The sequence below is a fragment of the Lipophrys pholis genome (genome assembly GCF_963383615.2).
Source record: "Lipophrys pholis genome assembly, chromosome: 12".
Classification (NCBI taxonomy): domain Eukaryota; kingdom Metazoa; phylum Chordata; class Actinopteri; order Blenniiformes; family Blenniidae; genus Lipophrys; species Lipophrys pholis.
The window spans coordinates 15,421,600-15,435,490 of record NC_137641.1 but is presented as its reverse complement, the minus strand read 5'-3'; the positions used below and the strand labels follow the sequence as shown (position 1 = coordinate 15,435,490).

The window sequence follows — 13,891 nt, the reverse complement described above, 5'->3', positions numbered from 1 at the left end:
TGTGTTAAGTGCCTGTATGTGAAAGCAGGTTTTGAAAATGAATTTGTACTTTTTTTTTTTTTTTAATTGTTTTACTTTTGAAACACAGTGCAAATTATTGACAAATGTGTTTTTATGATATAACTTCACAGTAGTAACTTGCAAATAAATGGGCCTCTGAAAATCTTCCATGCACTTTACTGTGCAGATAGATATTTATAGATATTTTCTATATATACTAGTTTGCCGTCCAGCAAGAATGAAATGGATTGTATCGATGTAAAACTTTCCGATTACCCTACGAGCAGTTGCAATTTTGGATTTTAGCGTATTAGAAGCAGCATAATGGTAGACGAGCTGCATCGCTTGTAAGACTGACCTATTAAGAATGATAAATCACTATCATTTGAAATAATCACAGAGGAAAATGAAGACAGGAGAAAGACGGCGTAGAAAGAAGCAGGTCTAAATAATGAAGGGCCTGCGGTTCCAGTAACCTAATCTGCAGTCTGTGAACTGTGGCGTCAGGTATCAGGGACTGACTGTCGCTGCCTCCGCAGGACAAACAAAAGAAGTGACATGACTTTCCTCAGGAAATGTGACGGGCTTTCTTTTAGTGGCAGAATCGGACCACAGATATCATTTTTGACGTCAGAATTGTGAAAAGATGAGAGAAAATGTCTTGTCTGGTGATCTTTTTGATGTTGGGTTAGATTTATTCTAAATAATTATAACAAGCAAAAGTATTACCCGACTAGAAAAATTCACAATTTGGAAAAGTCTGAATATGTGCTTGCCTGAGTTGCTCATTTACTTGATGTTGGACACATCAAAACGCAAGCAATTTTAATTAGTAGTGAGGAAGTGTTGCATAAATGCTCCTAATTCAACTGTTTATCAAGATTTATGTCTCGTTGACGGTTACTGTCTACGTATGGTAAACTACACTAATTAGAAGACTTATTTATTACCAAAAACTTGTTTTGGTCCACCAAATAACCAGAAACAACAGTGGAAATGTCATTTTTCATTATAGAAATTTGGAATCATTTCATTAGTTTCCACATGCTGACACACTCTTACCAAAAGGAAGGGTTCGCAACTTGTACATTGGCATTATCTGAGAAACATTTGAACACAGCATTAACAAAAGGTCCTTCAAATAGTGATTAGGGATCAGGTAATTTCTACCAATAGGATTATGGCTTATCTCAAGTTCAACAAACTAAGCATTTTATACTGTAAGTTACGATGAACAAATAGAGTACGATTAAAGACAGGAAACAGGTCAAGTGAAACTATAAATTATATTCTGGGAAAACAGTCAAAGTTAACAAAACAACTTCGTGACTAAAGAAATGCATAGTTTTGAGTATTTGCTGAAATTCTTTCCAGTTGGATTACATTAATGGTACAATATGTCAGATTTAGGTCTTGACAAATTTGGGCACTTTTCGTGGTTGTTTTCTTCTCGTGTTCGATAGAAACTGAGACTAACCACTGAAGTGACTCCTGGTTGGTTGTGCAAAGTAGTATTACAACACTGAGGTTTAGCTTGGGAACGTCAGCAGATTTGTCAACAATAAAACATAAAGATGTCTTGAGAGGGCATCAGATTTCCTCGCATTCTTCATATTGGTTATTTAACTCAAAATATGACATCTTGTACCTTTAAAAGCAGTGAGAAACAGTTTTGTGATCTGAGCACAACAAACAGTGGTGTAGCTTGTCTTGTTTGACAAATTGTAAAATCCCAAGAAACATAATGGAAGTCACACCTAAAAATACAATCGTTACCAGAACTACTTTATCGGAGTATAAAACTGACAGCAAAAGAGTTCCAATGTTGGACTGAAGTGGGGATCCCAATCGTCTCTGGCTGCTTTTTATCTTCCAGTTTGTAGGAAGATATCGGTTATATTCACCAGATTGTATCATTCCCTCTGGCATCGGTGCCTCCAAAGCCCTGACTGTTGGAATTTAAGGCGTTCCACTGAGACTCGGGCTCAATTAATCAATACAGGATGCCTCTCCAGGATGCCAAGCTAAAAAGGTTCAGCAACAAAATCCTGCGACTGTTTAGAACTAACAGCGCTATGAGCTGAGCTTAGTTCACAGGCGGGTTTGCAAACTATGAAATGCAACATGTCGAGCAGCTCCATGTAGATTATGGTCATATCGGACCCTAGATAGTAAAAAAAAAAACAGAAAGAAAGAAAAACATAGACACTGCGATGGAGGGCTTTCCTCAGCCTAAAAAGAATTCTGCAATCAGACAAGAAGTCCACATAATCCATCACATCGAAGCAATCAAACTGACGTCTGACCTCTCCTGGAATGAGCCAAAAGCCAAATGTCAACCTCAGGTTTTACTCAAACGTCTGGGTGGAAAGACAGCTGCGAAACTGCTTCCCCAAATGAGAAAAATACAGGGAAAAAAAGAAATGCAAAAAAAAAAAAGAAAAAAAAAAGATGAAGAGCTTGGAATTAAAACGCACTGAATATTTTGCTGACGTGTAAGAGAGGCTAAGTAGATCCGATCCCAAACTGTAATGGAAAATCCAGCTGGACAGATTGAGACAGATTCCCAGAAGTCACAACCTTGAATATGTTGCCACAAAAACCAAATACTGAGCAGGTCATTCAAGTAAAAAACAAACGTGTTAAGATAATAAAAAAAAAAAAAAGCTACATTAATATCGTCTTTCAATCGTTGGACCATCCAGTTGAAATGATGTTGCGAGTGTCTTTGGGTGTTTCGGTTGGATTTCTTGACGGAGGGCGTCCTTGAAGTGGCGAGGTGGTCACATGACCCTGGAGCCCCCCCGTCTCACTGAGAGCAGCTGTTTTAAATATCTGCTGCAGTCCTGCTGAGTCGCAAGACGAGTCGGGTCAGCAAAAATCCCTCTTACTGGTACATTCATCAGAGCCGATCTGATAATTCAAGACATTGTCATGTGAGCTATATCTTATTCTTTTTTTTATTTTTTTTTTTTAAAGTAGATTGTTTCTTCCAGCACAGACGCAGAAGCCATCGCATCGAACACCTTCAAGGTTTTCTCTTTTTTTTTTTTAAAGACAAAAGGCGATTCTCCACTACCAGAGGACAAAGCCAACCATTACCCTTGTCTGATTATACAGTGAGGTTTCCTCCTTTGTCCTCGGGGCCTTTGTAGTCAGACCTCTCCCTTATCTCCACATCCTACTGGTCGTCGTCGTAGCTCTGCAATGTTTCCTCTAGCTTGGCGGTGATCTTCTGGAAGAAGCTGATCTGCTGGCGGAGGTGGTGCTGCATCTGCGAGCGGAAGTCCCGTACGCGTGTGCGGTGGAAGTGCTGAATTTCTGCCAGTGTGGCGCAAGAGATGATGTTGCAGCGGTTGTGGAGGTCACTTTCCTGCTTGGGGCAGTCTTTCACCTTGGTCAGTGCACCTGGGAATGGATGCAGAGTGAGAACGTTTAGGTAAAGACAGGGGGAAGGGGTTGTTTTCTCTGTTTATGAAGCCAAGAAAGTGGATATTTGTGTAAAGGAAAGTAACTCATAATTCATCCATAGCATATAGTTTATTTCAAACACACATCGACAGACGTTCACTTAATACTGCAGTAAAAGATGCCTGGCGGGTGACAGAGAAACATTTGAACTCATTATTTTAGCTCAATTTGATCGGAAACTAGAAGAGTTCATTTGTCTGCTGTGCAAGAAAATCTAAATTAAAAATAAACTTTAGAGAGACAAGCTGGAGCTTTCAGATCCCTGGGCTGTACTATTAGCATTGCAAAGCAGTAAAAACAACACTCAAAGACAGAAAAAAGATTATAAACAAGATAAAACCATGGTACAAGTCATTGTCGAGACAATGGGAGTGCATGTTTAAACTAAATAAAGACATTCTAACTTGTCATCGTGGGACAAGGAGCGACTAAAACTGACCATCTACACAAAGACATTTTAGATCATTTTTTTTATTTAATCTTTTTTTTCATATCTGATTTATATTAATCAATTAATATAGTTATTTATTTTTTTAAATTCTTATTTTTTAACATTATGCTATAATTACTGATATCTTTTAAGAAATACTTTGACTGTGACAGTACTCTAGGAACAATGTGTTGCTTCTCCAAAATATTTATGACATTAGCCATCATTACCAACATACAGTACAAGAAATATAACCTGAACCTTTCCCCACCCGTTTCTCCTCGGTTCATCCTTAAAGGTGCAAAATGTAAAATCTAAGCGATCCCACTTTTCACGGCAGCTCTTTTAAAATCCTTCCAGAGTTACTGTTCGAGTTATTAATTACCAAAAGCCACAGTCTCTGCTGTGTTAACTACTCAAACTGCTGTTTTTTTCTTATTGGAGCAGATTTACAAGACCAGACTGTTTGTTTCTTAGCGCTCCCTTTACGTGAGCCTTCACATGAAAAGCTCTCAATGAGCGTCTGTAACTCAGCTTCTGTCGCTCAGCTCTCATAATTGAGCGCAGTTACCATCTGGAAGATGACACATTTGGAGCTCTCCAAAGGAAAAGGGGGGAAGTCAAAGACTTTTATTTCTTTTTCCACTTTTTATCTTTAAGTCATCCGACTAACAAAACAGTCCGTTTCCATTTCATAAAGCTAAAAAAAGACAGACACCCCTGGCCATAAATTTCTTCTCACACAGTAGAAACCAGCTGGTTATTGCAGACTTTTTCCAGGGTTTCTTGAAGTTACCCAACGCCCAATCGTGACTCAGAAAGTTTGGTGTGATTCAACAGTTTGGGTGGAAGTGGGACTGCGTAAATAGACGTGATTGAAGAGGAACTCAGGGAAGCATTAACATTGCAGCATGTGGAAGGAACGATGACTCCGCTGACCTCTTTTCTTCTCGATCCCTTATTCTCTCGCACACCATATCTGCACCAGCGGAGTGAAATTAACTTGGACTTTGCGCCATTCCTGCCAAAAGCGATTACAGAGCTTGTAATCTGAACTCTTGTTCTCTTGTACTGGTGGGAAACTGACACGGCCCTGCAACGAGCGCCTCCCCTCTACTTCTTCTCCTTCCTAGTTTTCCCTCACCCGTATGGAGGAAGGAGGGAGAGAGAGAGAGGGTGAAGAAAGAGAGGAGGAGGGGAAGCTAATCCTGAGAGCGCTCCATTTTGCATTCCTGCAGTCCCAGGGCAACACAGGACAAGAGGCCCAGGAATCTCAGCTCATTCAAATCAGATGTGGCCCTGAAACAGCAGACCCAGACCTCCTGACGATGACTGATACTGTACGGAGTTACCGTATGTAGGTCAACAGCATATTCCGCCGTCAGTGTCCAGTGGCTTTAATGAACCATAATGTCTAGTTCACTCGCTGAAGAAGCTGCCCAGGACTTGGCGAGATGACTGGATGTCTGAGGAATGCGGTTCTGCTGAGAGAAGCAGAAGGGCGGATGTCTTTGAAATCGGCGTCTAAATCTTTTGGCATGATGAGTCAACGAGTGCAATGCAATGATTTAGTGTTGCTCCTCACTCTCCTCAGCTGCACTGAGAGCTGGGACACATTTACAAGCCAGTCATCTTTTATTGAAGAGGAGTCATTCGACAAGCAGGAAAGAGGTGCTGACTCGGCAATCAGGAAACGAACACGTTGGTGTCACTCAGCGGACAAAAAGCAGCGATAGAGAACTGAGAATCTCCTGATTCAAAATGTTTGTCTGGACGAATATAGGCTGGCAGACGTAGACAGAGGTCTTTCGCTTTACTGGACATTTGTATCATGAGGTTCATCACTAACTGTTGGCCACGAGTGGCTGTGGTCACAAGGACCATAAACGATCCGCTTAAACGCCAATTCAATTAAAGTCACACCATGTAAACACTTCTCTGGGATCAGGCTGAAACCGTGTGATTACAAAGTGGATCTGAGGAGGTGGTGTAGCCACATTTAGAATTTATGAAGTGAAAACACACCGTTTTCCGTTCAGAAATGTTTTGCATTTCCATGGCAACGCTCTGAAAAGGATGTCTGTTTACATGGAAGTGGCAGAATTCATGAAAACGGTGTTGTTTTATATGGATATGGGCAGGCAACCAAGTTTGGATTGTTACTGTGACTCTCAACTAGAAAAACTACCAAGTCTGAGGAGAATAAGGACTGGGAGTCATGACACTCTGGAGGCCGCCATTGTTGTTATTGTCCAACTATTCGCACATGTTCAGACAAACTATTTACTTCTGACGCCGATTTCAGGAATTACAAGTGGCAGTTTTCCAGGAGAAGCTGGGTGTGAACAGGGTTGCCAGCTCTGACTGACAGTCTCCAGCACAAACACAAGTTATATCACACCTAACTCAGTAAAAACCAGCCTGAATATGAGTCTCTCTCAAAACTGACGTCAAAAATGTACATTATCACATGAGCGATAAGGAGTATGTCACAAGCACACAAGTTCCTCAACAGACCTGAACAACTCAAGACAAAAGAAGAAAAACTTGTCGGGTGTTTCAGAGTGACACTTGATTAACCAATGACTGATGATGTAAACGCCATCTGATGCACTCTCATTTCCCAAATAAATGCAGTAAGTAATGGGAACTACTCGGTTAATGTTTCCTCTGGAGTATTTTCTGAAAATCTGCCAAATGCTGTAATAATCATCTCAAATTTTTCCCCAGCCCCACAAGTTTAAAACACTTGAGTGGAAATGTGTCCCAATCTGGCAACACCGGGTGTGGGATCCTGTCACAGATGACCGACGTCAAAAGGCAAAGCATTATGGGATTGATCAACTGACTGAATCAGATAACAATCGTGGTGCATTTAAACCTGCACATCCACTTCATTCACTAACTCTGGTCTCTCAATCAGAACAAATTCAATCAGACAACAAAAAATAAATAAAAAAAAACAGCATGAAAATGCAGTGTGACTTTGAGTGACTCAATACCCCACCTTGTGGTACAAAACTTGTATTGTTAAGACTAATTGGATGGAGGCAAAGTATGCAAACTTATCAAATTTTGTAGAAGATAACAGCGGAACTTCACACAATCGACGTCAAATGACATCAGGACTTTAATTTTTATGAAAACAAAAATATGACACAGTGAGTGTGTTTTTGTCTATGATCCCATTCTCAAACAACTTTTGAATCGTCTGATATTCAGGTGGGTCAAAGCAAAGACACTCAATCTCTCAAAATGTGGACATTTTACAATCAATTGTTTCTAAATTTAAAACTAAACTAGAAAAGAAAGCTTTGAACTTTCCAGCCTCTTGCGTGGCATTTATCTGAGGTGAGTGCGTCCTACAACATTTACCATTGATTTAATGTTAGTTTATATGATCATGTTTCAATGCAGGGCGTCTCAAACACATTTTAGTTCCGGGGGCCACACACAGCGCAATTTCATCTTGAGTGGGTCAGACCAGTAAAATATTGCTATAATAACCATTAAATTTAAGTTTTTCTTTGTTATTTGTTGCTAAACCGAACAATTATGACATGAAATTACTGCAATTTCAACATGAAGCCAATTTAAACGAAACCTTCTGGTGCAAAATAAAGTGAAATGTCCCGCAAACCTGCATCGCTGTTGCTTTATGCAAACTCACTCTGACACCTTAGCTTTGATGCAAGTTTGATCTTTCATGGCAGCATCACTGATATCTCAGCTCAGAGCTCAAGAGTTGCGATGTGCTTGCTACTCTTAAGAAATGTGTTTAAAGAAAATAAATGTTGCAGGCTGGTTTTGGTCCACGGACCTTATGGGTGACACCCCTGTTTTAATGTGATTATTCCTCACTTGTTTTCAGTTGTTTAATTGAGTGGTAGAATCATTGTGCAGAGTGTTTCTGCAGTCTTGGCATGGCCTCCCTTCATAACGAGATCTTTGATCTCATAAAGGTCCAATAAAACAATAAGATAAAAAAGCTTACTGATTAATGAAACTGACTGGTGTTATGACACCAGTCGGTTTCATTAATCAGTTTCTTCATGACTTCATTGTCCACGCTTGTGACTGTTGCAGTAAAAATGTAAATTTTACAAGTAATTTTGTCATAATTTACTCTGCAGTTTTGCAGTTTTCATGTGATTTAACCAGAGGCTGGCTGAATTTAGAAACGTCGCACAAAACAGAATGTTCTATTTTGTAACGATGAGTCCTGAATGATGACAGGAAGTGCTTTGAAAGTGTTCAACCGTTCCAGTTTTACGCACTGATTTTGCTACAAAACGTTGCCGATGAAATCCTGTTTTTGTATTGCATTTACGTTTGTCAACAGATAAGACTGAATCTTCAAACTGTTGTATTCGGTGAAACATTTCGATGGATACATGATCATTTATGGACAGCTTTAAGTTGTCCAAGCAGAAGTTGTTTGATGTAACTATTCTTTGATTTTTTTTCTTTAATCCCAGTTTATCTGAAATAAGTGTGTTTTTATTGATTTTGGCATTATATATTCAACATTTTCATAAAAAGTGAATTAAGTGAGGACAACATAACATTATGTTTAGTTTGCTACAATGTAAACAAAAAACAATATTTTCATAATCTAACACTAATATTGTAATATTCAGTCTTTGAAATGATATCTAGTCTACTTTTGTGCTGCAGTATCACTTTAAGGTATACCACCGCTTCATAGATTGAACACAACTTGTATTTAAAAAAAACAACACTGTGTTTATAACTTCCCTTGTTTAGGTAAACAACTGGTGGGTCAGTCAGTTTATAAAGTCAGTAATTGAAGCTGCACTTTGTTTGTGTCCTTTCTGGTCTGTTTATCTTTTAAGCAGCATAGAATCTTGTCTTCCAAGGGGTTAAATCTACCTTTATTGAAAGTTGATAGGATGACCAGACTAAAAATGCCCATTTGTTCTTGGAAAATAAAGTAAAGCTGAGAAAGGTTCCTAAAAGACTCCAATGGCAGCACTTCTAAAGTGATCCTCTCAAAGATTTGTTTATTTTGGCCATAGTTTGACAGAAAAAATGGGTCACGGTGATTTTTTCCCCCTGATTACAGTAGTTTAGTGAAGGATTGGATGATCTTTTCATACAATTTGAATGTTTAATACAAGAGAATGTGTTTGGCCTGAGTAAGTATGAGTCACTTGCCTTTCTAAAACAACATTTTCCTGGGAGCCGATACTACAGAGGGATTTGACAATAGCCGTGCAACTTCTTGCTTAAGCTCCCAAAAAACAATTGAAACTTGCACTGATTGTTGAAACTTTGAAAAAAAAAGAAAAAAGGGGGGTCATAAAAAGTAAAGGAAACCACTGGTGTTTCTTGCAAGACATTAAACAATGTGTTAATTGTCAACTGGAAAGGGGGTGACATCCTGTCAGTCTCCGGAGCTCCTGCGATTCAGCCTGTTTCCATAGCTCGGAGCTGCGATTGTATCGGGAGAACACAGCTCGGTGGACTATAGAAAACTCAAGTTTGGCAAACGTCTGGCCTGTGAGTGCCAGAAGCAACTCCCTCCTCCCAACCTGCACGGAACTAACAAGCTAACTCCTCTGCAGACCCTTTGTAAACGTCGTCGGTGTGTGCTGGTGTGCTTGTGTCCTTGTGTGCATGTGTGTGTGTGTGTTGTTCAAGTGAGCAAGCACAGACCCTCTCAGTGCTCCGTTACAATGGACTGTGGGTTTCAGTTTTCGACCCAGTTTAACGTTGCAGTTCAGTAAATGAAAACAGATGTTGCCCCTGGGAAGAGAACAGCTTGAATCTGGGTCTTTGCAAATTGTCTTCCTGTATATTGGCTTGCCATGTTTCAGAAGAAAAAAAAAAAAAAAAAAAAGTTACAGTCTCCTGTGGAAGAAGCTAAAAGCAAGAGGTCTCACTCTGGTCACTGCCTTCAAGCCAGTCTTCAAACCCTTTCCTGCATCAAAAACAAAACACCAAGAAGCCTCCACTGTGCTCCATCTTGCATCTGTTCCCTTCCTTGAAGGTTTAATGCATTTTTTTCCCACTATGTAACTCCGCCTCGCATACTTTTTTTCATTGCACGCCAACATTGACATTTATTGCTTTTCCAGGGACTGCATGCCTCTTAACATGTGTGTGCAGGGATTTCAGTGACATTGGTTCTTGATGTTACACACACACACACACGCACGCACGCACGCACGCACGCACACACACACACACACACACACACACACACACACCTCCATACCTTTCTGCACGTGGATGATGTCGGGGAAGTTGGCCAGGTGTCCCCTGTACAGGTCCAGCAGGTCAGAAATGGGGTCCAGGTCGTGCCGCGGCTGTTCGGCAAAATACTCCCCTATCGCCTCGTAGGCGTCGCCGGTGTACGCGATGGCCTTGTTGAGGCCAACCGAGTACGCCTGCTGATCCAGTTCGAAGGACTGCCCCAGGAGTTTGAAGGACTGCCCCACCTTCTGATACTCCTTCTTGAAACCCGCCATCTGTTTGCGGGCGAACTCATTGATGGTGGTGTTCACCACCACGATGTTCTCGTCCAGCCTCTTGGTGAACGTCTTGAAGCCTTCGATCTTGCTCTCGACTTCCTGGAGGTCCAGCGGGACGTCGGGCGTGCTGATGGGAGACATTATAGGAAACGTCAGTCGTTTTAGAAATGTTTGGTAATGCCACCTGTGCAAGCGTGACAACATCTTCACCGTTCTGTCCATCACTCCCTCACTATCAGAAAACAGTTACAGGATATTAAAATGACAAATACTGATAGTGGTTCCCTGCTAAAGGATTACTATTATTATAAATACAGGAATCTAACTTCCTCTGATAACTCTCTATCGGCAATTGTATTCAATTTATTGCCGCTGAGAAAGCTCAAAATGTTCCATACATTTATGTAAGTAACTCATTAACAGAAGTAACTCCAAGATATTAAGAGTGTCCAAGTCAATGGATACAATTGGGTTGAATGTGGCCTAAAATATGTTTGTGCCCCCTGGTCTAAGGTAATAATTATATTTATAGTTTCTGGAGAATATTTGATAAAAGCAATTAAATTATCCAATGAATAACACAAACCTTTAAAGATCCTTGAAAATTGTTTTGTTTACTGGTAATTTTTTTAGCCAGGAGCTGCACTAATGAAACACCAGGTTAGATAATAAAGCTCCAGATAGCCCACTGACTGCACCACAACACTATCCGGTGATCTACTCATTGCTTCACAGATCAATCTGACAGCAGAACAACTCAAGGTGGCAATTTTGTTGCCGCATCTTGTTTTGGGATGAGTTTAAAAAGTAAAAAAAATCCCACTCAAATTGGGCTTCACACCTAATGGTGAGGAAGAAATTGGCTCCGACCAGCTCGTCCCTCTCCGCCTTCCTCTTGCCCTGTTTCCAGGCCTTCTCGTCGGCACCGCACGTCAAGAAGTGCTGGAAGACGTCGCAGCGAGCCAGCACAGGGTGGCTGATCATGTGGTTCATCCACCAGATCAGACCCTTCCTCCTCTTGGAGATGAAGTCCTCCTCGAAGCGGCCCGTGGCCTGCTTTTCTGGCAGGTGTGGCACCGAGATGACGGGGAAGCGCTCCACCAGTCGAGCGTAGAGCCAGTCGAAGTGCTTGTACCTGATGGAAGAAGGATGAGAACTTGGGTAAATGACAAGAAGAGCACGTGAAGAAACTTTTCCCAATAAGGGAATGTTTTTTTTCGTCCTTTTTGCAGGAACAATGGTGGACACAGGAAGAATGTACTTCAGGAATAATAGGGCCAGGGGAAAGTTGAAGTTGAAAGAGAAGAGGAAGAGGGTACCTGCGGTTGACCTGAACGTTGGTGTGCGTCGGGGTCAGGCCGTAGGACATGTAGCTCTTCATGCCCTTGAACTTGGTCTGCTTGGTGGGGTCGTCGATGGTGCAGGTGAAAGGATAGGGGTCCGCCTGCCACTCGGGCCCGTGCTTCCCCATCACCACGCAGATCCTGTCCCCATCCTTCACGAACGCCGAGGCCTCGCCGAGCAGGAAGGCCTCGCCGCCAGACTTCACAAAGGTGGAGAACCTGTTGAGGTTCCTCCCCACCGTGGCCGAGCTCTTGGCCTGCTGCTGCTGCTGGTGGTGCTGGGCGCTACCCCGCCCCGGCAGGGAGGTTGTCACCGGGTACAAAGGCGGGGCGCTGCCCAGGCCCTGGGGCGCGTTGGCCGACGGCGAGCTGTCATCCCAGTCGTCGTCCCAGTCGTCGTCGCTGCCCTGGCTGGTGTGGAAGCTGCCGCCCCCGCTGCCGCTACTCCCGGCCCCAAACCCTCTCTGGGACTGGGAGTCGGAGGAGGTGCAGGAGGTGTGGGTGGGGGTCTGGGATTTTGTTTTGGGCGAGGAAAAGCCGTTGTTGTTGACGCTGGGAGTGATGTGGTCCTTGACGATCTCCACATAGGAGGCAGGTAAGAGGCCGGCCTCCCCCCTGCTGTTCTCCCCCTCCAGCCAGCCCTCCAGCTCCTCCTCACTGAACAGGGTCACCAGCTCGTTCTCCGATATGGAGATCTCCCCCGGGTTCTCAGAGTGGAAATCATACAACACTCTGGCCTTTAACGCCATTCTCTGAACCCTGTTCTTCAAGCTTGTTCTTGTTTTCGGAATTGAAAGAGTTCTGAGGAACTTACTTTTGCAGAAGCCTCCTTCCTTTAAGATCCCATATGAACTGGATTCAGATCAAAGCTGCAGAAACTATCGGGCGACTTTTTTTTTCTTTTAAATATATTTATCTTTTCTTTTTTTTTTTTTGCTTTTTGTCCGAGATCCCTGCACAAAAGAAGAAGCAGGGGAACTTGTGTCGGACACCCACCTCCTCTCTCTCTTTCTCCCTCTCTCTCTCTCTCTCTCTCTCTCTCTCCCGTTGCTCCTCTCCGGGTTCAAATATCATTTGTTTCCGAGCGCAACTTCACCCGAGTGGAGAGACGCGCAGCAAACCGAGTTTAGTAGCAGAGGACAGAGATCCGACCGAGCTGAAAGCTGCTGCTTCATTCCTCCAGATAACACCCGGGGGGGGAAAGTCCTCTTTCTTCTCTCCGTTTTTTTTTTCTCTTCTTCTCCTCCTCTCTTCCCCAGATGCTTGTGAGTTAAAGGCACCAGTCCGAACACGTATCAGCCCGAGTAACGGAGGGTGGAGCCACAGCAAGTTCAGTCAAGTCGCCTCAGACACGGAAAAACAGGCAGAGGCGACCTGAACCTCATTTAAAGATCGAAACGAGTGAAACATACAAGATGAAGTTACTTGATATTAAAAGGAAAAAAAAGATCACGGTTCAGCAGTTTCACGGTTTTTGTCCTGAGGAAATCATTCGTATTATTACATGATTATGACACGTTCCTTTGGTTGATGAAAATAATACTGTGAAAGGTCTCAGAATTACGTATTTCGTGATTTACTTTTCCCACATATGAATGTTCAATTTTGTATGTATTCATCTTCTTTATTGTCATTTATTTTACAACTAAAAGGATGTGTTGTATTCTTTATTATTATTATTATTATTATTATTATTGTTATTATTATTATTATTATTATTATTATTATTATTATTATTATTATTATTATTATTATTATTATTATTGATTTATTTGTGGTATAATCCAGCCCTAATTACATGGTTAGTAGCATATCAAATCACAGATTTTCCAATATCTATTTATCTGTTTGTTTTTTTCTCGTTTATTTCATTCATTATTCCGTACAACGGTAGATAAAAGTACAATAACTGACTGCTGCATGTTGTATTGGTGTGTTTTGTATCTGAGTGTTTTTAGGGATTTTATTGTTTTCTTTCAATCCATCTACCCCCTTTTATATATTTAGACAGTGGCACATGGAGTTTATTCTTCAATTCATTGTTCTCTTCTAAATGTCGTACCGTATTATATATCTTTATAATGTGGCACATGCACCGACTGCACTTTAAAATGTTGTTTGTTTGACAAAAAAGATTATTCTGATTCTGA

The 13,891-nt window shown here is 41.6% G+C and overlaps 1 protein-coding gene across 1 annotated transcript; it reads right to left on the bottom strand.

The window, feature by feature from the left end:
* Positions 1–1,267: 1,267 nt before the first annotated feature.
* On the bottom strand, positions 1,268–13,008 carry LOC308117591 (sorting nexin-18-like). The gene is made up of 4 exons (XM_080476554.1): positions 11,718–13,008; positions 11,240–11,533; positions 10,143–10,525; positions 1,268–3,408 (listed from the first exon to the last, which is right to left on the bottom strand). The coding sequence occupies exons 1-4, from the start codon at positions 12,488–12,490 to the stop codon at positions 3,182–3,184; spliced, it is 1,677 nt and encodes a 558-aa protein (XP_080332680.1). The 5' UTR covers positions 12,491–13,008; the 3' UTR covers positions 1,268–3,181.
* Between the last annotated feature and the right edge of the window lie 883 nt (positions 13,009–13,891).